General features: G+C 34.9%; 1 protein-coding gene across 2 annotated transcripts in view; it reads right to left on the reverse strand.

Annotated features, from left to right (window-relative positions):
* LOC109840673 (chaperone protein dnaJ 15) overlaps positions 1–18,862 on the reverse strand; it is a 34,543-nt gene extending 15,681 nt beyond the window's left edge. For both annotated transcript variants that reach the window (XM_020409404.1, XM_020409403.1), the window contains exons 1-6: positions 18,418–18,862; positions 9,782–9,905; positions 3,866–3,948; positions 3,669–3,780; positions 3,493–3,597; positions 3,260–3,310 (exon numbers count right to left, since the gene is read on the reverse strand). In XM_020409404.1, the coding sequence (XP_020264993.1) occupies positions 3,260–3,310; positions 3,493–3,597; positions 3,669–3,780; positions 3,866–3,948; positions 9,782–9,905; positions 18,418–18,545 (603 nt within the window). In that variant the 5' untranslated portion in view covers positions 18,546–18,862. The remainder of the gene's footprint in view (positions 1–3,259; positions 3,311–3,492; positions 3,598–3,668; positions 3,781–3,865; positions 3,949–9,781; positions 9,906–18,417) is intronic.

A 24,213-nucleotide genomic window follows, 5' to 3' on the forward strand; every position in this document is an offset into this window, starting at 1 on the left:
CCCCCCCCCCCCCCCCTCCCCCCACCCCAAAAACAAAAAAAATGTGTATGTTCTCAATATCATCATTTTGTGAGCCTACAGTCAATTATTTAACAGATAAACGACGTTATAGTGTTTTTTCTATATTTCTTGTATTTCCAACAGTTTAAAAAATAATTTTCTAATTCCCGAAAAGGGTAAAAAGTTTTGGGGTAAAGTAGAAAAGTTTTTTCTATTTAGGAAAAAAAGGTTATGGATCGATAAAACCCGTGAAGAAATGCAAACAAAACATGATACTGTGAGCACAGAAAATAACCACATTGAAACCACATAAATAGTTTAAGATTGAAATAGTTAATTTGATACCTTTGGGTGGGCACTAGAGAGTTCACTAATACTTTAAGGATGAGTCGGTTATTTTATCCTATTATAAAACCATAGTATTTGATGACAAATGTACTTACTACACTTTATTGTTGAAAATTTGAAGGGGCTTTTACTTTCCAATCGCTACTAATTACTATAATGTTTTTAAATATAGTTTGGGCTTCATGAAATTTTTAAAATTTATTTGGTCATGCTGGTGAGTTCATGGTTTTAAATGTCGACCGACATATCCGACATGTCGGTTTGAGGGCTTGAACGACACGACATGAACGTTTTCAACTCGTATGTCGATTTTTAGGGCCAAATCGGAAATAACAGGATCATATCGGGCATATCGGCTAATTTTTCAGCCTTGAAAAATCGACCGATATGACCCTTTTTTTAGATCTGTTTTTTATTATCAGGTTTAGGTTTAGTGATAAAAACCCAAACTCATTTGACCAATTCTCATGTTTAAGGGTTTCTTATGAACCCGATAAAGGAAAAAGAGAAAAATTAGGGCTACAGCGGACATGGGAACTGATCACTCCTTTCGTAAACGACGACGCCCTTCCCCACCTCTATCTCAACCCGTCGTCGTCCATCTCCCGTTGCGCCTCGAAATCCAAACCCCAACTGAACTCGAGGGCGGCAGAGTAGGGTATCACGTTGTCGAGATTAAGGGAAGAAGGTGATCAGTGACTCATCCGAAGGACCCCGACCAAACGAAGAAGAAAAAGAAAAGCCCCGGCACTGCCTCTCTACGACGTCCAATCCACCCATCGCCGGCGTCGCCTTTGGAATTTATAAAGTATGCTTATATTAAATTTAGGAATGCTTAGATTACATTTAAGACATGATATTATACACACGCGCACCACCCGATATTCCAATCCGATATTTAGTCTATATCCCTCGATATATCCCCGATTTTTACTATCCAACATAGATTTCGACCGTCCGACATGAACCCAACATCCAATATTTAAAACTGGTAGTATCTGAAATGTCAAACTCGATGTGTCTTAGGATTCTGTTGACAGAGAGCCAACCACCGATGATGATGCTTACAAGATTACATTCAAACACTAAGAGAGTTGCTAGTGGTCTAGTTTAAAAGTATACACACGCGCGCGCACGCGCACACACATATATATACATATGTATAAATACATATATATATACACATATATATATATATATATATATATATATAATATAGATATGTATATGTATACATATGTATATATTATATGCATTGTTTTAAATATCCCCAACATGGCCCGATATATCCCCCGATATATCCTTTTACAGGGCTTGCCGCAACCGATATGGTCTTTAAATATCCTTTACCGCTTTTTGGCTTTTTTGAGTGATAAATCCCCGATATGGCCGATATATTAGCCGATATATAGACCAATATATCTTTTTATATAGCTTGTTGCAAAATAATATACCGTGTTTGGAATTTTTGGGCGAGACTTTTTATATAGCTTGTTGCAAAATAATATACCGTGTTTGGAATTTTTGGGCGAGATATCAAGATTTCCTCATTATATCAAATGACATTTTGCCCTAAAAAACAGATCAAATGTTGCAACATTGCTTTGCACTTTTGTTTGTTTTAGAAGGTTGATTAGTGATCCTAAACATATATTATTCATAATTTGTATGCTTAAATTTTCATTACATATGTTGAGATTACATTTTAATGCATTATACTATGTATGCAAACATTCATTATGGCATTCCGATATTTACCACATATCCCCGATATTTCCCCGATATCCGCAATCTGATATGAATTTTGGCCATTCGATATTTCCCCGATATCCGATATTTAAAACCTTGATTATATGTACATATATATAGTCTTCAAATAAACATGACCAATATACATGCTCCGCCTGAGGGTGTTAGACTATGTAATAGGGACGACTTGTAAAATTTGCATGAATTTCAGGTATCTTAACCCATCTTTCAGTTGACTTGATAGGCATACTAACATCTTGATATGAGATCAATTCTACACCCAGAACCTTAGCTACAAAAGCATCACAAAATCACAGATATTACTTATCCTTCATGTTCATGCAAGTTTGATCAACATATCCTGTTGGGTAAAAGGATGAAGAGAGTGAACTTCGCATGGCATTTCATAATAGTCAGCATCCATGCACACATTGACCCTGGTAATAGTTAATAACCAAAACGACAAATGAACTGCGCAGTTGAACTAACAGTCTTAGCATATCGTAATCAACACTTGACACTGCATACATGCATATTACAAGAAGATATTAACAGATTTCTGATCCAAGTCAAAAATTCATGAAAGAGTACTAAAAGAAAAGATACTATTAGTTTTTTTTAATAAGCAAAAATACTATTAGTTATGTATATGAGATAAAGAGATTATAACAAAATTGGGGGGGAAATGGATGGAGAACAGGAACTTCATGATTTCCATAAGGCTAAAAAACTAGATTTTAAAAGACTCAGAACAGCTACGTAGTATATAAAAAAACATATTTTCTTAGTATGAAACTGAAACAAGCTTGGCAAGCCCAAACCAGAAATTAGAGCCCCCAAAGTAGAGTTTAAACAAATTGTTTAATTGAGCAATTCAAAATTATTGGGTACAACGGTTCTTCTGGGTAAGCAGGATTTCAACCTTGTAATCCAGCGATATCACTCCAGATATAGGTGCAAAGAAAGTTTATTTGGCATATCTCGCCAGAAGTGCAACATTAAACTATAAAGACATCAACAAGAAAGGAGAAAGCATGTACATTTCATCTAAATGATATCTACGGAGACAATGGCGCTTGTTACAATTTTTCAAGTAGTGATTGTTAACTGGTGGCAAGTACTGGTAAAATTTCAAACAAGCATAAAACATAGTCACACAAACCTGTAAAGCTAACCCATAACCTCCAGTTGCCTCTTGTTCAAAGTAAAGAAGCTGTGAAAATAATAAAAATAATTTAGATAGGACTACTAGTTATGGAGTAAGACTGGAAACAGTAGATTGAGAATGGGGATATAGGAGCATATTCCCAAACAAAATCCTAGGAAAAAGATTAATCTTTCAAATAATGCTGCAAATATCTGTGTGTGGAAGAAAATAACTTATGCTGTACTTACCTTAAATTTACTTTGAGCAGCTGAGGTAACTCTAACTACTATTCCTGCCTGAGCTTGTTGATCATTTATTGTTACACCAAAGAAGTGAGCACTCTGCTTCTCAACCTGAATTACAAAACAATGATCAAAGACAAGCAAGAAAACCAAAGAAGCATTCCAAAATAATGATAAAGTACCTTTCCACTGAAAGATGTACCCAGAGGAAGAGGTCTAATTGTGACGGTTCCATTTAGAGCTTCTTCAAGAACAGTGGCAGAAATAGTTGTCTTTATTGGAACACCAAGCTTACTGAAGATGTCAATGAGTCAGTTTGGTATCAGTAAACTTCCAGAACAATAAAGCATATGATTGTTAGATTAACTTCAAAAGTCACCTGAATAATGCTGCGAACATTGTATTGACAGTACCCAGGTTAGACAAGTCAATCTCCATGTCCATGCCTTCGCTTTCTATAGCCTAGCACAAAAAGACATTATGACAGACATGCTATAGTATTTTGGGCAGGTAGAAAAAACTCACACAATACAAGTGAACAGAACATATCAAATAACCACTTGTATCAAATCTCCTGCTGACACTAACTTAAGTGTTGGAAAATATATACAGAAATCATTGTGCAACTTAGGCATAGTTAACGAGCTGAGTGTTAGGTGATGTGTGATCACTAATATGTTTATCTCAGGATTCTTCATTAGCTAACCAACCCATTTCTTTACGTATCATGCTCCACAGCTCCCGGCAACCTATACTCCTTTAGATTATATCTGATGAACAAATATGTATAAGTCATCATAAGCGATTCTCATATTTAACCAGTATGCAAAACACCAAATATTGAGAAACATCCAACCAATTAAACAATTACTAGTCATAAAATACAGAAGTTGCAACCTCAACCAGTCTGTTGTATATTTCATGGTTAGCTGTGGGCCTGTGGCACTTAGGACATGCCGAACCTTGAAGATAATGTTTGCTTCTCATAGACATATATTCCGCTTCATAACAAGCATTTTTATTGATATCTCTCCGATCCTGACTAAAATAAATGAATGCATCTACAAAGCATTTTTCTTTTTTTCTAAATGACATGATAGAAACTAATGTAATTCATGGTGAAGCACACTAAAATATTAACATTTAAGACTTCTCTTGTTATGAATGTTTTTGATAACAAAATAAATGTCCCCTAGCTAGTATAGAAAATGAATGACAATACCTTCATAAAAAACTGTTGCAGTGAGCTACATGAATCGTTTTACATTAAATCAATGCAGATTAAAAAGCAGTTTTCTTTTTTGTAAAAACATAATAAAAACTAATGTAATTGATGGTGAAGCACATTAAAATTTAAGTCTTTTGTTGTTATGTAGGCTTTTGATCACAAACCTATGTCCTAGCTAGCATATGAAATAACAATAAAACAACCTTCATAGCAACTGTAGTATTGAGCTACATGAATCCTTTGGTCCAGTTCAATCAGGAGGCTACCGACTCCGCTTGGTAGCTTGCAACTGGAGTGGTTGCAGGTTGCAACTACAGTTGCATGCAACTAGGTCAATTTTGTCTAGTTGCAAGTGTTTGTTCATTTGCAACTCATTGCGGTAATTACAACCACAATTTCAAAACATCCCTTAGTTGCAACATACGACTTACGTCCAACATGGCCACAAGTCACAGTTGCAACCAACTCAAATTTATAAAAAAAAAATCCAAAATCATTATTTAACATTTCAAACAACCTAAAGAAGTCATTAAATATTTTTAAAATAATTTAAAAATATTATTATAATTTACGTTAAAAGCTTTTTTAAAATAAATATTTTTCCTAGAAATGTTTTTCCATTAATATTATTGTTTGAAAAATATTTTATTAAACAATTATTTTTAACAAAACATTATACCAACAAAATATTAGTTTTGGGAAAATATATATTTTTAAAAATATTATTTTATTACTTTTTAATATTACTTTTCGGAAAACATATATTTTTTCAAATATATATTATTTTTAAAAACTAATTTATTGAAAATATTCTTTGGAAATTAATTTTTTAAATATTATTTTCCTTCAAAATTTTATATTATCTAAAAAATAGCCTAAATTTTGAAAAAATAGTTTTAAGGAAAAAATATTATTTTCTTATAAAAAATAATCTTTTGAAAAAAATAAATTTTCTAAATTTCATTTATTTCTTAAAAAAATTTTCTATTAAAAATTCACAAAATATATTTAAAAAATATTATTTTACAAATATATTATTGTTTTACAATAAAATATTATGGTTTTAAAATTTATCTAACAAAAAATATTTTTTAGAAAATGTAAAAAACAATTTTCTATAAAATAAAAAACCATAATTTGAACCGAACAATTCAACATGTGAGTTACAAAATGTAAGTTACAATAATGTGAAGTTACAAGCAGAATCAAACTACTGCAACTATGAGCTGCAAAATTCAAAATTTGAACCGAACAATTGTAACTGTAGTTGCATGCAAGAATAGTTGTAACATCTCCAATTCCAAGCTACCAAACACCCCCTTAGTCACTACAAAGAAATCAATGTTTGCCCTTGTCTAACCAAACTCCTAGCCAATCCTTCAATTGAGTTATCATCACTTTTCACAACTAGTGGAGCCACTAATCTCCGGTGCATTTATCCGAACCATATTATTCCACTCCTTATAGTCTTATTCTTAACTTATCACTAACTATTCATACCTTGTGGACTTGGAGCCACAGACCTTTGCTGTATTTATCAAACCATATACTTCTCCTCCATATAACCCATCTTATTCTTAAGTTAACTCTTTAACTTTTAGCATTCATTGTCCTATCTCTTATTGCATGCTACTCTTCCGTGTCAACATTCTCATTTCAGTTACTCAATTTTGTTACTTAGTTGCCTTATTTTCTGACCGATAAATCATCATTGATCACATAACAATAGCATAGAAATTTTCTTCTATTACATAGGTATTCTGTGTCTCCCACTTAGGGTGTGTAAGGCAATTAGCCCACTATCCAAGTTAATGGAGCAAACCTAGTTAACGGGTCGAATTGTTGTTTGGGTAAAATTAGGACTTACTCCAAACTTGGTGTTCTTAGTTCAATTTGGGCCTGATTGAACCACCTCTACTCGGATCAAAACTAACTTGGTTAAGGACTTGACCAAGTTAGTGTAGAGTAGCCGAACACACCCTTAGTGTAGTAACCAGATCCAAGTTTTTGAATTGTGCACTTAAAGAGATGTCTGGCCCAAGTCCACACAAGTACCCAAAATTTCCTGCTCCTGCCAAATCAATGGCTAAACATCCCTTTTTTTCTTTTTCTTTTTTCTCTTTTTTTGTGGAAACTCTGAAGTTAAAAGGCTTCAGGTACACTTTCAAATATGTAGGCTTAATTAGGATTGGAAATCACTACGCTATTGAAAATTTTTTGATATATAATGTGTCTGCGTGTGCAAAGAAAACAGAATGTAACAGCATTTTTCATCTTTTCGCATCAAAAACGCAAACGTAGACTTGTCCTCTTAGCTGCCGCCGGGCCCGGCTCGGGCACGCCGCGCCAAAGCAGGTTGGCTCGAAATCCCGGCCAATACCGGGTTTCGGTCGGGCCCAGGCGCTCGATGAAACCGACTGTCACGGGCCTACCCGCTCAGAATAGTTTTTTATTTTATTTTTTAATTTTTATATATATTTTTTTATAAGTCTATACATGTATAATATATGTATATGTATATGTATATATATTTTTATAAATACAATTTGTTTATGTAATTTCTATAAGTGTATAAAATTTGTTTATGTATAATATATGTATATGTGTGTGTATATATATATACATATACATATATTGAGTGACATGAATACTTTGGGCTACTTAGTCTAGTGGTAAAATTTAGGAATTTGGAGAGGATATTAGTGGTTCAAATCCTAGCCACAATATATATATTTAGAGTTCTTTGATTGGGCTCTTTGAATTATTCAATTATTTTAATTTTTTTTGTTTCTATGAATTCTACAAGTATATATATGAGCCCCTTTGAGTCGTATAGATACAGATACTAATGTATAAGAATATAAATATATATATATATATAATCTAATTATAAGTATACTTATATGTCATATGTGTATATTATAGAATTACAGATTTACAGTTATATAAGTATATTGTATAACTGCATAAGTATAATAATATATAAGGCTACAAGCATCTAGTATATATAAAAGTATATCATATAAGTAAATTGTATAATTGTACTTAAACAAGCATAATGTAAGTATGTAACAAATACATACATAACTACATAATACGTATTTATAAATATGTAACATATATTTATGTGATTCTCTCTCTCTCTCATATTATAACTTATAAATATATATAATATATTTACATATAATATATGTATATATAATACATAGTTACATAATAATTTGTAGTATATACTAATACATGATTATATAAATATAATAAGGTTAAACTAATTTTTAGCAAATTTTTATCAAAAAGAAAAGAAAAGAGAAAAAATGAAAAAACTGGGCCCGCTCGGGCCCGCACCCGGACTGGCCCGGGCCTGGGTCCGGGCTCCGGTTTTGACAGGCCCGGGCCCGGTTTTCCGGGCCGAGCCGGCCCGGATGGACACCCCTACGCAAACCTTAATATGGGACTTATTTCCACAAAGGAAAAAACAACTAAGAGAACATGATAATACATTAAATAATCCAACTTTAACCTCCCAATTTGCACCAATAATGCAAGTCTTGAAAAACCAAAATTCAGTTTATTAAGAAAATGGAAAATAACTAACACCAGTGCAAAATACATCTTAACAGCTCATTATATCAACTAAAAGTTACTTTATTAAGAAAATGGTAAATAACTGACACTAGTGCAAAATACATCTTAACAGCTCATTAAATCAATTAAAGTTACTATTTTTCTTTTATTCTAACTTAGTCAGTTTGAGACACCATACCGGATAGGTGGCATTATCATATCTGCATTGGATATGTACATTATTGCTCATATTTATAGTAGCCAAAAACAACTTTGGATCGGATCTTAAATTTGGATATTTTTCAGCTATATACTGAGTATTGATGAATATGACCAAAAACATAAAAAATGGAGTGATAATACTTTAATTTTTAATTTTTTACCTTTGAAAATATGAAATCACATGGTCATGTCTTTTTTGAAACACGATATCACATTTTTCAATGTTTTAAATATTGTATATATAACACATTTGAAAATCGGGTATAAGTGGATATGCCTTCAAATATGTGGCCATTTCTTACAATTTTCATATTCATATTTTATATTCATATCTTAAATAGATATCACTAGATCAGATACAAAGATCCTGATATAGAACACAAACAAAATCAGGAAAGGACCAGTAATACATCTGTCCACACCCCTACTGTCAACACAACAAATGGGATGCAATAAGTAGAATTCAAACACAATTACAGGACGGTTGGGAAGAACTTTGAAGTTTCGCGAGCAAGGGGAAGGACTTAAGATGGTATTAGAGGCTAAACTTCAAATCCAGTAGGAATAAAATTAAAAGACACTGTTCTCAAAAAAAATTACACACCAACAAAAGCTTATCACCCATGTTTAAGCCAAAAGAGAACAACCAGTCCTCGAGGAGTCCATTAAACAATAAAATATTTATTTAAACCCTCACCATTAGAGTCAGTATAATCTAAAGGCCTTTGAGAGTAGGCATGTGCTAGAACAATCCAGTTATAGGAAATGTTGGTAAGTAGTCCAATCTATATTGTGAACAAACTCGTACATGACACCAAATAGAGCCTTTATCCTAACCTTCAGGGTCAGCTGCACAAAATTTATTTTTTCCAAGTCATATCTAATAAACGCATATTTCTGAACACCGAATGGCCTTCAACTGGATGCTGTTTTATTCACATTTACAAGGTTAAGAATCCTCATAAACGTACCTAACTCTTAGAGACCTTAAACTACTTAAATCCAAATGTCATAATTTGCTGGTTCATAATTCCATAAAAATTAGAAACAGTTTACAAACATGATTATGCTCCAAATAAGATATTCAATAGAAAAAAATGTATCAAAATGTTTCTAGTAATATCAACTGGTGAATTGTCAAGGACTATCATCTAACACACTACTAATGCATAGTCATAGTAGGAACTAGGAATGTGATAAAAACTCTATTAGCAAATGCGTTCTGAACATTTTATGCTCGCAACTAGTTTTACAATTGCAAACTATCATAAAAGCATTCACCTCAAACCCAGCAGTATCATATTGTCTTCTTTTCTCCGGATCAGATAAGATGCTATACGAATATGCAACTTCTTTGAAGCGTTCTGAAGCTTCAGGGTTGCTTGCATTTTTATCGGGATGATACCTGTTTATAGAAAACTCAAGTTATTTACTGTATAAGATACATAAATGTATCTAAGAATAATAATACGTACAAAACTAAATCTCAATGCAGCCACCAGAAGATAATAGTTTCAGGAATGTAGGTCATTTTATTGTGATATTTGCTGCCAACACACAACTTGGAGGAATAGAAAGAAGATAAATGAAAACATCACAACAAATTGCTAAAGTAGATATTCAAAATGCCAGTTATTTCTCATTCAACATCACAGTGCAAACTCTAACTTGCAGAAAACATGTACTGCATTGTGTATATTGTTAGTGACTACATATTACCTGTATTCCCTACTTAGATATCTAAATGGGTTGCAGTAATCAGAAAGGATCCCCCCAAATCTTATTTATAGGGATAGGATTACAAGAGTTATCAGTTCCTAAGCAATGCGGGACTAAACACAATATTAAACATAACGCTCAACACTCCCCCTCAAACACTCCCCCTCAAACTGAGCATATATATCATAAATGCTCAGCTTTTCAAAAATAAAATTCACTCGTGTGCTCCTAAGAGGTTTTGTGACAATATCAGCAAGTTTATGCTCTCAAGGTAGAAGTGATTCTCCTTTCCGTCTTCCCACAAATTAAGTGACAAGCAATCGCTATATATTTTGTTTTCTCATAAAACACTGAATTTTCGGCTGTGAATGGCCGCCTTGTTATCTCCATACAAGCTTATGGGACATTTGAAGGAAAACCAATTTATATCAATAGCAATGTTTTAAAAAGCCATCAAAATGCAAACTCTAACCTACAGAAAACATGTACTGTATTGCGTATATTGTTAGTGACTACATATTACCTGTATTCCCTACTCAAATATCCAAATGGGTTGTAGTAATCAGAAAGGATCCTCCCCCCACCCCCCACCCCCCAAATCTTATTTATAGGGATAGGATTACAAGAGTTATCAATCCCTAAGCAATGTGGGACTAAACAAAATATTAAACATAACGCTCAACACTCCCCCACAAAACTGAGCATATATATCATAAATGTTCAGCTTGTCACAAATAAAATTCACTTATGTACTCCTAAGAGGTTTTGTGAGAATATTAGCAAGTTGATGCTCTCAGGGTACAAGTGATTCTCCTTTCCATCTTCCCACGAATCAAGTGACAAGCAATCTCTATATATTTTGTTTTATCATGAAACACTGAATTTTCGAATGTGAATAGCCGTCTTGTTATCTCCATACAAGCTTAAGGTGCATTCAAAGTAAAACCAGTTCATATCAATAGCAATGTTTTAAATGCGGCCTAGGCACTGAACCGCCCCATTCAAAAATTTGTTGATTGGGTTAACGACCGAAACTTGCTTTTTTAAAACAAAAATTTGTTGATTGGGCCAAATTAAGCCTCATTCAATGTTAGCCCAAAACAAAAGAAAGTTAGCAATATCTCTGTTACTTATCCCTTTTGGCGATCTTTCAGCAACATTTTGTTCTTTTTCCCCTTTAGGAGGCTAGGGATCTTTCAACTTTGTTGCTTATCCCCTTTTAGGGATCTTTCAACATCATTATTGTTTACCTCTCTGTGCGGATCTAGCAACTTCTTTATTGATTATCCCCTCTTTGGGATCTTTGTTGCTTATCCTCTTTGAGGATCTACGTTGGATGTTGACTTGTTATCATTGTTTATTAGATGTAATTGAGATTGGTTTTGTGAGTTTTGATTGTTAAGAGGATCTTTCTTGTTCCGGGTATACTAATGGCAAAGACGAAGGCCAAAACAAAGGCCAAAATGAAGTTTGTTTCAAACGTGATACCCACAAAGATCACAGATAGTGGGTTGGATGGTGCTCTCTACCTGCAATAGAAGCGGGTTAATGAGATTCATGTCGCGGATTGCAAGATGTGACATTTAATAGAAGATCCTCTTTCGGAGATTGAGAAGTATGTGGTTGACGATGCAGTCCTTCTCGAACAAATCATCAACACGATGGAGCCACGAATTCAAGATTTAGAACTTCACTATTAGACGATGAAGGAACTTTGGGTTATTTGGCCCAACTATACTCAAGTCAAAGATATATTAAATTATTAATAGGGCCTATAATGTCATTTAGGAGCTTTTTCACATGAAGTTGAAGGACCCAATTTTGGACGGCCATTATGCGGGAGTTCAACCGCCTTTTAGAGGATTTATGTCATATTTTTCCCAGCACATCTGACATAAAGAAGATGCAAGAATAACGTAACAAGCTGATGGTATTGATATTCTTGGATAGTCTTCATCCATTGTATCATTCGGCATGACCGCAAGTATTAGGTGGGCTACTGAACTCTTCTCTTGTCAGGGTCTTTTATTTTCTGAAGAGCGTGACTCTAATGATGTCATCAACACATCAAGGCAGACATGAGGATGAGGAGGTAGTTTTTAAGGTCGAGGTGGAGGATGCTTCGGTGAGCATGGACGCTTTGGAACACATAGAAGATGCATATATAGTTACTCAGTTCATTGCCACTACTACAATGAACCGGGACATATGAAGTTCAATTTTCCTGAGCTGCATGGTAAACAGTTTCGGAGTGCGCATGTAGCTGCCTTGGAGAATCCTTTAGATGATGAGCAAACTCATCACCGGTTTGAACAAATCTTATTGCAACTATTCCAACAATTCCAGAATGCAAAGTCTTCTACTACAGTCATCCTCGCCCAATCAGGTAAATTCATGGCTTCTCTAACATCATTGTCATCCTTGCGTCATCCTTGCACTTAGGGTTACAGACTTTGAGGTAGTTAATCATGTGATTGGAAACCAAGTTATATTGTCCTCATTTACCCCTAGCACTTCTATCTTCTATAGTACTAGCCGATGGCTCAATTATACCTATACACGAAGTAGAATCTACCAACACTAGTAGTCTTTCACTTTTATTTGTGTTATATCTACCTCGCTTTTCACTAAATATTTTACCTATTAGTAGAATTACCAAGGCATTTAATTGCTCAATAATATTTTTTCCTACATATTATACTTTTTAGGAACTTCGGACGTAGAAGATGATTGGCACAGGACATGAGCGAAATAACTTGTATGAGTTAAACTTGACTTCAAACCTGGTGGCTTGTATCACCTTGCTATCACTTTTTGATCAGTATTATCAACTTGATCACCTCTCTTTCAATTTTTAGGACTTCAGTTCCAAAATTTAAATCATATTGAGTCCTTAGATTGTGAATCATGTCAATTAGGAAACACCATCGTGTCTTGCCCTAGTCATGTCAATAAAAGGGTTAATAACCCCTTTGATTTAGTGCATTCAAATGTATGGCACCTCCGTTTTGTTTCATCAAAACTTAGTTTTAATTATTTTGTTAGTTTTGAGGACAATTTCTCTTGTATGACATGGATTTATTTGTTGAAATCTTGTCAGGAATGTTCTCTATTTCTAAAGTTTTTTGTGTTGAAATCAAGAACCACTTTCATAACACTATTAAAACTATAAAAACAAATAATACAAAATAATAATTTTTATAGTTGTTTCACAAAATATTTGGAAGAAAATGGAACTTTACATCAATTTTCATGTGTTTACTAACCTTAACAAAATGTATTAGCTAAGCAAAAAATAGACATTTGCTAGAGATTGCACGCATCATGTTATTTCACCGACGAATTCCAAAACAATTTTGGGGGCTGCAATTTTGACTACTTGCTAACTATGTAATAGATTGCCTACTTCTATTATGTACAACAAAATTATTGTATCTCTTTTATACTCTGAGAGCAAGTCTTTTAATTTATCCCCCAAGATCTTTAGATCCCTACGCTTTATTCACAACCATAGTTCTCAAAGGACGAAATTAATTGTGAAGTTTCTTGGGGAATCTTTCTTGGATATTCTAGAACCCAAAAAAGATACTGATGTTTTTGTTCATCATCATTAGATCATGACATCACTTCTAACAATGTCGCTTTCTTTAAAATCAAATCAGGTAATGCTGCTTTTGATACACTCATATTTGCAAAATGATTATGACTTCCTCATTTGTGACTATTAATGCTTCTTCAAAGCGTGTTGTACAAGCTAATCCTCCATCTAAGTTTGCTGATCCCATTCAAGTTTGTACGCATCATATTGCTCCACCTATGCTGGCGTCTACCACCAAGCAAGGACTTGATTTGCCAGTTAGTCAGATGTTCTCGAACAACTTCCCATTGCCCTTCGTAAGTGTAAAGAGATATTGTTTCCAGTATTCTCTTGCACACTATTTATCTTACTCTTTCGTATCTTTATCATGTTATTCTTTTATATCTTCTTCGAATTCTCATTCGATTTTCAAGAATGTGTCAGAATCCTTATCTATTTCAGGTTGGACGGAGGCAATACAAGAGATGATAATTTTAGAATAAAATAAGACTTGTAATTTTGTCCCCCTACTACCAGGGAAGAAAACTGTTGATTACAAATAAGTCTATCCATTAAAGGTGAATCCAGATGGCTCTCTAGCTCGTCTCAAAACTCAACTGGTTGCGAAGGCGTATTCACAAATCTACGGGCTAGACTATGTTGAAATCTTCTCTCCTATGGCGAAAATGACATCAGTTCAGAGTATTGTTTCACTAGCTGCTTCTTATCACTAGCAACTATATTAGTTAGATGTTAAGAATCATTCGTTAATAGCATTCTCGATGAGGTATATATGGTAGTTAGTTCAGAGTCTTGTCTCACTAGATGCCCCTTATCACTGGCAACTACATTAGTTAGATGTTAAGAATCATTCGTTAATAACATTTTCAATGAGGTATATATGGAGCAACTACTAGTGTTTGTTGCTTAGGGGAGCATGGGAAAGTCTGCAGATTGAAGAAACCATTTTATGGCTTAAAACAATCCTCGAGAGCATGATTTGGATGTTTTCAAGTAGTGTTTCAGCAGTTTGGTCTTCATCAAGGTTAGAAAGACCATTCAATTTTCTGAAAGACTCATGCTGAGAAGAGAATTTTTCCAATGGTATATGTTGACGATATTCTAGTCACGGAAGATGATAGCACATTAGCAACTTGTAGAAGTGTCTTCAAAAATATTTTTAGACAAAGGATCTTGGATCCTTGAGGTATTTTTTTGGTATCGAAGTAGCTAATTCAAAGAAAGTGATTCTCTTATCTCAGAGAAAATGTTCATATTATGCTACTAGATGTTGAAATGTGTGAATGCAAGGGTATTGACTCATCTATGAACGACAAGGATGAATTTTATTTGTGACAAGCAAGACACATGATATATATGCTCAGCTTGCGAAGGAGTGTTGAGAGTTACGTTTAGCATTGCTTTTAGTCCCACATTGCTTACAGATTAAAACTCAAAGGAAGATACAATGTACATTCCCAAAAAAATCAAGTAATGATCATAGCAATATCGCAAATAAAGAAAAAGCATATTAGATGGAAAAAGAGCATCAAGTATAACCATTGCAATTGCATTTAAGTATATATTCATTCACTAATTAACGCTCCTTCATTTGTTTACAAAAATATGAGCTGCATTTTGAAGAAATTCAACTGATGGTGATTGTGGTGTAATAATGAAGGAAAACAAGACACAGATGGAAGACGATGGAGTTCGAGTTGAGGGCCATTTATATCTCGCTACATGTTCACTTAGTAACTCTAATTCACTTATCTTCACATCGTAACTCTAATTCACTTATCTTCTCCAAAAAACTACTCATCTTCATTGGAGAAAAAAGCAAATCAGGAAGGAGAGAAACAAACCCACACACAACACAACCAGCTAAGACAAACCTAAGGAAAACTTCTGAACCTACTACCCTCACTACTGTTTTCATTTGTGAGCATGGAATCAGCTTACTAGTGACCAATTTGGTCTTTTTCCTGTATACATAGATTAGATCTATAGACTATGAAGGGGGGATGAGAAACATGAATTTTTTTTATCTTCGTTGTCTCTATTTTTATGTTTCTCTAGCGATTATTTAAATGGATAATGATTGATGAATTGTCGTAATCAGTACATTGCACGTTCTAATTAACAAATCATTGGATCGTGGCTTTATCTTCGTAAATAGTATGATAATAATTTTTTAGTGCATCACTTTCCCTTCTTTAGCTTTTTGGTTTAGCCTCTAATTGTTATCAATCACATGACTAAGCATTTCCCCATTCCCATTTATCACTTTCGGATGCAAAGATAAAGTATGCTAGAATCCCATCCACGGATGCTACACTGTAATGATACTTCAGATGTAAAGATATAAACAATATAGCGTGTATCCAAAAACAATTAAGTGTTGAGCATCTAAAATTAGTTAGATGTATACAAAATTAAATTTTTGTAAGGTTGAAATAAGAAGAAATTTTGATAGGAACTATTTGTTTAGTCATGCAACTTATCAGTGACAATAAAAGAAAATTTTGAATTGTGCATTATTACACCTTACACGTTTTATCTCCATAAACAACCTCCTCTAGCAAAAGCATTGTGTAATTTCCATATCAATATGTAACAAACAACAAAAAGTAAGCTTATTATAACAATCATTGCAGAAGTTTTGATAGTGATGTCACGCCCTTGCACGGGAACCATGTTGTGCTAATTTAAGAACCTCAATACTTGAAGGGTTTAAACATACATTTTCCTATTAAACCCTTTAATTCACTCATCTCAAATTTTAAGAAATCGTTAATTTGGTTGCTTAACTTTATATTCAAACAAATTAGAGTTCAGTCTTATATGCACTTCTGCATAAATCAATAGAGGTCTACGATAATAAAGTTATATTCGGTGCTGATGAATATGGAATCATGCATTTCTTGCTTTGAGAAGTGAGAACAAACGTATCAAGTTTACATAGTACCCTCTTTCTGAACTTTATATCTTGGATACGCTACCGCCCTACACTAATTGGATTCTAGACAATATATCCACATCTTTCCATATCCTTAGTTCTGTTACATTGTTTCATTACCACACCATAGTTTCATGTTTTCTTCTCGGAATGGTCAATGATGCAAAGAAAAACAAGGAAAATCTCCTAATATAAAGAAAGTCTTGCCACACTAGAGTAATCATTGTATAAGGCTGAAGACATGCTCATTAAATTCTTCAATTATCAGAAGGGAACAATGATTCAAATGTAAATAAAAGTAGTACCCAACCCGTTATCCTTAGTAAATTTAATCATTCACTCATGATAATTTTGCTCCAGTTATCATGTTTATTTTGTTATTATATAGTAGTTATAAGATTTGCTTAGATCTGAAATTATTTTTTATAAGAATGAAATTAGTTCGATATGGTAGGATCGAAGAAAATAACATTTCGTAGATTTTTTTTTAGAAGACACTACATATTTTAGCTATCTAGATTTGTTTATTCATAAACCGATAGATACATTTGTTATTTGATCGAGTCTTGTCTCTTATGAATATAAAGTCTTATAAAATGCTAAGAGCTATTTGGTTTGTGAATTTCATTTCAAAATATTTTTTGCATTTAAGGGATCCTTAAAAATACATACCCAATTCTTGTTAATTTGATGGCTATTGAAGAGGATTTGGTCAAAATTTTGAAATGAAATCAGTAGACATTTTTGTGGATCACATTTGATCCAATAAAATAGTTATTTGATAAAGTAGGCCTCGTTTCTCTAGGCAAGGTTGCCAAATCCCCAAAATTCAAGGAAACAAATAGCCTATGACATATTAAGCAGTTGTTGTTTTTTTTCCATAAATACAGAATACAAAGTTCGTTGGTTTTGAGACGGAGCTCTCAAATATGTTAATTTCTTCCTGTTTTTACTACATCTCCCAACGGTCTTAAAACCAAATCATAAGCCAAATTAGCTCAATGGATGAACAAAGAAAGCATTCTAATTAAGTGATCATGCATTTTTGACCTTAAAAACACATTCTCCCTTTAAATCCTTCATTTCAAGCTTCAAAATCTAAATTAAAAAGTGACACTTGTATTGTTCCTCTGCTTCTGTCTTGTATACATAACAAATCAAGAAATAATCGAGAATGGAATTACAACAGATAACAACGAAATGAATAATGACAATTGTATTTAGGAGATTTTCAAACAAACACGGTCCTTGTGAACACTCCAAATCTTCTAGTTTCTTAAAACCGATATTTTTAAGAAACAAAACTAGAGTATCTGTTAGGAGACCTAGCAAATCGCAATCTTAAAGCTAGTTGTCGAAGATGAGACCTATATGCAGGTTAGAGTAAAATGCTCCTAATATAACAATACAGCATCAATGCATAATTGCAAGTGGGAAGCATGAGGTTCCCTGTGAGATCAATTTCTACGGATCTAAATGTTAGATAGAGGAGACTTAAATCTCATAAACCCGATGTGGACCCTAACAAGATCATCAAATCGTTTAATGGAACATTTTCGTACAACGATGAAATCAGCACAAAAAATTCTGATGGAAAGAAGAAAAAAAGAAAGAAGGAAAGAAACTTTTTGATCGTAGTCACGCAACGATTAAAAAACATACTTGAGGGCAAGCTTTCTGTAAGCGGATTTGATCTCCTGATCCGAAGCCTCTTTCGAGACGCTAAGCACCTCGTACGGATCTCGGCGGGCGGCTGGCGCCGACGGGCCCTCTAGCTTCCCCGACGCCATCGCCACCGACCAAAACCCTAATTTTCTCTTTCTAGATCCCCTCTCTTTTATCTCTCTAAATTGAGCTCTCTCTCTCTCTCGATCTTTGTACCGCTATCTCCTCATGATGATTTCCTCCCCCAAACCCCGAGTCTTACAAATTCCTCTAGATCTCCCAAGAGAATGAATCTCCCTTATTAAAAAAAATAGAAGAATTTTGGTATAAAATAAGGTAAAATATCTTTTCTCTCTTCGCCCTTTCTGACTTTTTCACCACTGTTAGACAGCGAGATGAGGAAGGGTTTAGAGGTTAGAGATGATGAAGATTGTGATGAGATCGTAGGGGTGGGATTTGAAGGGCTTAAATTGTAATTAAGTGATTATTATTATTGGAAGCAGCTTCGTTTTTTTGAAGGAATCACAGTTACATCTGGATGTTGTTGGGCCCTTTGCTAGGGCCGGAAAATATCTTTTTGGGCAAAAAGGCCATTTCTCATATGAGATGTTTTTTTTTTTTTTTTGCCATTTTGGCAAAATCATGATGTTGATACTTAGAATCACGAAGAACAATGGGAGAGGAATCAATGAGTGTAGCGAATACTAGCCAAAGAAAATGAAAAAGTTTCATTAGTACGGGAGTCCAAGTTCTGTCACAACAACCCGCATGTGAGTGGTTCTGGTCTTTAAATTATAATTGACACAGATTACAGCTCAAAAGAGAAACAAGAAAATTTATATTGATCGCGTTCTTTTTTGTGTACCAATGGAGTGTCAATATTGTACTCCGTTGACGATCCGACTAAGATGATGGGTCTCTTACTATTGGTTTCTGATTTGGTTACTTGGAATATAGCTTAGTCTTCTCTTAGAACCAAAATAGAGGGAAGCCACACGTGTATGGGGTGTTCAATTTCTCTCTTCTCTCTTTTGTGTGTCTGAGTGTTTGTGTCTATCTCAGTATGAGTGTCGAATGAACAATCTCTTTCTCCTCTTATAGACTAAGGGGGTGTTTGGTTCAATTTCTAGAAATTAGAGGAAATGTTTTCCACCTAAAATATGATTTCCTTGTATTTCTTAAAAAAATTATAGGAAAAGTTTTGAGAAATCAAAAAGTACCAATTTTTTTATTTTTTATACTTTGCTTGTTTGGTTCAAAACAAGAAAATAGCTCATAACTTTATAGAAAATAACAAGATTTGGTAGGTTTTTAATTAAATATGGTATGTGTCAGATTTCTGGTGATTTCCTCTCATTTTGAGAGGAAATTGCTTTTTGTAAAATTTGATAGGTTTTGATATTTTATAGAAAATATTTGTAAATTTTTTGTTGAACCAAACACAATTTACAGAAATCTCTGAAAAACTTTTAATTATAAATTTGTCATTGTTAGATGTTTTGAGAAAAGTTTTCTCAAAAAGTGTGCAACCAAACAGCCCCTAAGAGATGAAGTTATTGGCCTTTAATTGTGGGTTAAGTAGCCATTAAAATAGGAGTTAGTGGGAGAGCGGTTATCCTCTTGAAAATAGCCCTCAAACGGCTAAATAGAGAATTTCACTGATTAATTGATTAGCGAAGCTTGTTGAAGGCGTTTGGGTGAGGCTCACTCGGATGTGGATGAGACAATTCTAAATCGTGGGTGACGTGCCCTACGTGGGTACCTGTGGGCGAAGTTCATTGATTAATTAGCTGGTGAATTTCAGTGGCGTGTTCGAATTTTGTACAAAATTCGACTCGCGACTTGGTCGACTCAATGACATCATTCGGCTCGGCTTAAAAGTCAGAATTGGAAGTCGACCCACTCTTGACTCAATCGGTTTAGGTCAAAATGAACTGTGTGGCGGAGTCTACATGTTCTATCAAGCAAGCTTCACTATAGCTTGTTGTGGGTTTGACTTAGAGCCTATTTGAAGTGTTTAGCACATATGTGTTTACTTCTTGGTTTCAAGTTAAACATTAGCCTGGGTAGAATATTTTTTCAATCGTCTACAAGATCCCCTCAAAGTTTTCAAGATCCTCTATTTGACTTTATAGCAGGGATTGAAATTTATCCTAGAGTAGGGGTAATCAATTAGATCCTCTATTGAAGAATTTGGTAGGGAAATAGCGCTATTTATAGCTAGATCGGAGATGCACCTCAATAGATTAGATATTGAAGAATTTGGAAGGGAAATAGCGCTATTGAGGAGCATCTCCGATCTATTGAGGAGCATCTTCAATAGAGGAGCTGAAATAAAATAGCTTCAATAGGAGCTTGCCTAAGTAGGGGTAATCAATTAGATGAACTCCACATACTCCACTGACTTGTGGACTTGTTGTAGTCTAAGAAGGCCAAGCTCGAGCATATCATAGAGAATTAGTCGAAGGGTTAGGGCGAGTTGAATCGTGATAGAGACGCTTGGAGCTTCGAGTACCATGCTCTGCGTAAGACCATTCGACGACTAAGATGGAGGTTGAAGAAAGATCCTTGGAGCTTCACAAGCGAAGACGCCGACAGTGATTAAGTTTCACAAATATGAACCTAAAACGTAATTAGATGTCATATAGCTGTCTCAGGGTCGACGTCGAATTTTAGTGTAAAAATGTGCTTCTTCCTATTGATATGTCTCACCTAGAGGAACAAGGGCGGTTCTTGTTTTAGTAGCTTTCTTCTTCTTCTTTGTCATAGAGTTTAGTGAGGAGTAAGTAAAAGCCGTTTTTCTGCATGAGGAAAGGTATAACTTCCCAAGTTTTGTGAGATCGGAGGAACAGGGACTCTGTAGCTTGGTGCAGCTCTCTTATGTTTTTCAGCCATCATATTATCCATAGTTAAGAATATAGGGTAGTAGCAAATAGAAATAAATACCCATCATCCATGTATCTGGATAGTCTGAATGTCGCCTTTATGTAGTAGAGTCTTCGATCAATAAAAATAAACTTTTTCTGGAATTGGCTATCTTTGTGTGTTTGATATGTATGAACTTTACTTCTTGCGGTAGACTTGAACTCTGCATGGTGTTGTTGTGTTGGAAGCGAAGCTCAGGCTTCATTGTATTGATGAGAGTCGAATTAAAGCTCAACAGATAGGGTCTCAAATAAATTAAATTAGAATTTTCTTAATTTGGAGACTTAGTAAAATTCACCATCTCATTTTGGTGAAGTTCGCTTCAGCACCCAACTGATTGGGGTCAAGTTCATTCAACTAGCTTGAGAAACAGTCGATGGGACGAAGCTTAGTAAGTCGGTTAGGTAAGGCTTAGCAACTCCATTATACGGGGACTCGCTATGAGGATTTAAAATTTGAATCCTTGATTTTTATATCTGAAATAGTGGCGAAGTCAGTTCAGAGCAAGATTCTCTACGAAGTTTGAGGTGAGAATCTTTGACGAAGTTTGGGGTGAGATTTATGGTGAATCTTAGGGTAAAAAATATTTGGCAAAGTTTAGGGTTAATCCATAAATAGAGATATTTACCTCCTTTCTTCTTCACTTTGATTTTCAAAACCCTAACTTCCCTAAAATCCTAATTTCCTCAAAACCCACCAAAATCTCAAGGTCAATCTTTAATGGATCCTTGAAGTGCAATCTCAAGGGAAAAGAGGTGCTATAAGGGGGCCTCGGTAGCCAAGAACTAATGACACGCTGACACGGTTGGAGATGACCGTGGGTAAGTTTTAAACCCATCCATGGTAATCTTTGGATACACCAAAAAACAACCCCAATTGGGCTTCAAATAGTTCCTTTAGGTACTTAAAATCTATTCTTTACCAAAGGTATGATTTTTATGACCACTCATGGTCTTATCGACCAGCTTCTGTCGATGGTGATGGAGCTCTGTCAGCGGCCATCAATGGCGCTTGATCCGGTAAGCTCATTTCTCAGGCAAAACTCATTGCTATTAGCCTTTTGGGCTTCTAGAGCGAACTTCATTTGAGCGGGGGGTGTGATTTAGTTTATGCGACCTTCGCCTAAGGGAGATTTGCCCATATGATTTGAGTGACCTTCGATTGAGCGAGGTTCACCTGTTTGGTTTGAATGACTTTCGCTTGAGCGAGATTCGTCAATCTGATTTGAGTGACTTTCACTTGAGTGAGATTCACCAATCACCGTCTTTCATCTAGGTCTTTGAGGGAGTCAAAAAGTGATGCCTTTCATCTCAAGAGTCAAGGGAGATGAGAAGTAACACCTTTCATCTCAACTTTTGAGATGAGAAGTCGATATGTCTGGGTCGAGTCGGGTGTCGTTGGCATAGTTTCTTCTACCTTGTTTTCACATCCTTTAGTACAGTTTGATTATCGAAGGAGCATGTTGATCATCACCACCACTTTGGGCATGATGGGACTTGCGACTCTGAAGTAAGGCATGCTTTGGACGGGCACATCCTTTGTACCTAGATGGTAGCAGCCAAAAATGGATTGACGCCATCAAGTAGGGGGACTATCGAACTTTGAGGGAGATGATCACAGATACCAGGTTCTCCATTGTGACGCCCCTGGGTTCACACAAGGCTGTAGTCTAAGGTGAAACCAAGAATGTCAAATCTATCATGCACCACACCGTGCAATAACATGTTTCACCATCACAATTACTATCTCTCTAGTGGAATCAAATAACAGGTGTATGTACAAAAGCAAGTAAAAGATAATACAAGAGTCAACTGATGAAATAATAGAGATCAAATTAATATTTCATCATCCAACATACTGAAATACAAGTCAATGTCTGAAATGAATAAACTGGAACTTCTCAACAAGTCTCAAATACAAATATTTGAATAAAAGGAAATAAGGCACACAGCCTTTACAACTTCTAGAATAAACTCTCAAATGTCTAAACAAAAGCCTACAGTGGAGCTCAAAAGTAAAATATAACTATAATAGAATAGCTGAAGCTAAAGTGCATCGCCATCAACCTGCGACTCTCCGGGCTCCTGACTCGTTACTTGAAAGGGGGAGGGACAACGAGCGTCAAAGCGCTAGCGAGCAACATCACAACCAACCCCAAGGAAAAGGGCTCGTTGTATATAGAAAATACAGTTATAATATATATATAAAATCACAAATCCTATTTAGGTAATTACAACGTGAGCATAAGTATGTCGAGCAAAATAATCCAAACAAGGAAACCCTCATGTATATACCATGTAGCTCAGATTGTAAGTACCTAGGTATAAGAGGATTTTAGTATTTAGGAAGTTACAACACAAGCATAGGTACATCGAGCAAAATAATCCAAACAAGGAAACCCTCGTATATGTACCACGTAGCTCAGATTGTAAATCCCTAAATACCAAACCCAAAATCTATGCAAGAACAAATAACTTAAAAGAATACAAAACCCATCTCTACTTCCAAACAGAGTGTCATGTCAAACTCACATGAGTGTCATGTGAGAAAAACGATTAAGTGTCCAACACATAGACTATATAGATTAAATGTCCAACGCATGGACTGCATGAAGTAAACGTCCAACACATGGACTGAAAGTAACGAGTGTCTAACACATGGACTGAATATAACCGATGTTCAACGCATGGACTGAATATAACCGATGTCCAACGCATGGACTGAATATAACTGATGTCCAACGCATGGACTGAATATAACCGATGTCCAACGCATGGACTAAAAGGTAAAACATGTCCAACACGGGGACTGAGTAAAATGTATGTCCAACACGAGGACTGAGTAAAATGTATGTCCAACACGAGGACT

Source organism: Asparagus officinalis, chromosome 5, assembly GCF_001876935.1.
Source record: "Asparagus officinalis chromosome 5, Aspof.V1, whole genome shotgun sequence".
Lineage (NCBI taxonomy): Eukaryota > Viridiplantae > Streptophyta > Magnoliopsida > Asparagales > Asparagaceae > Asparagus > Asparagus officinalis.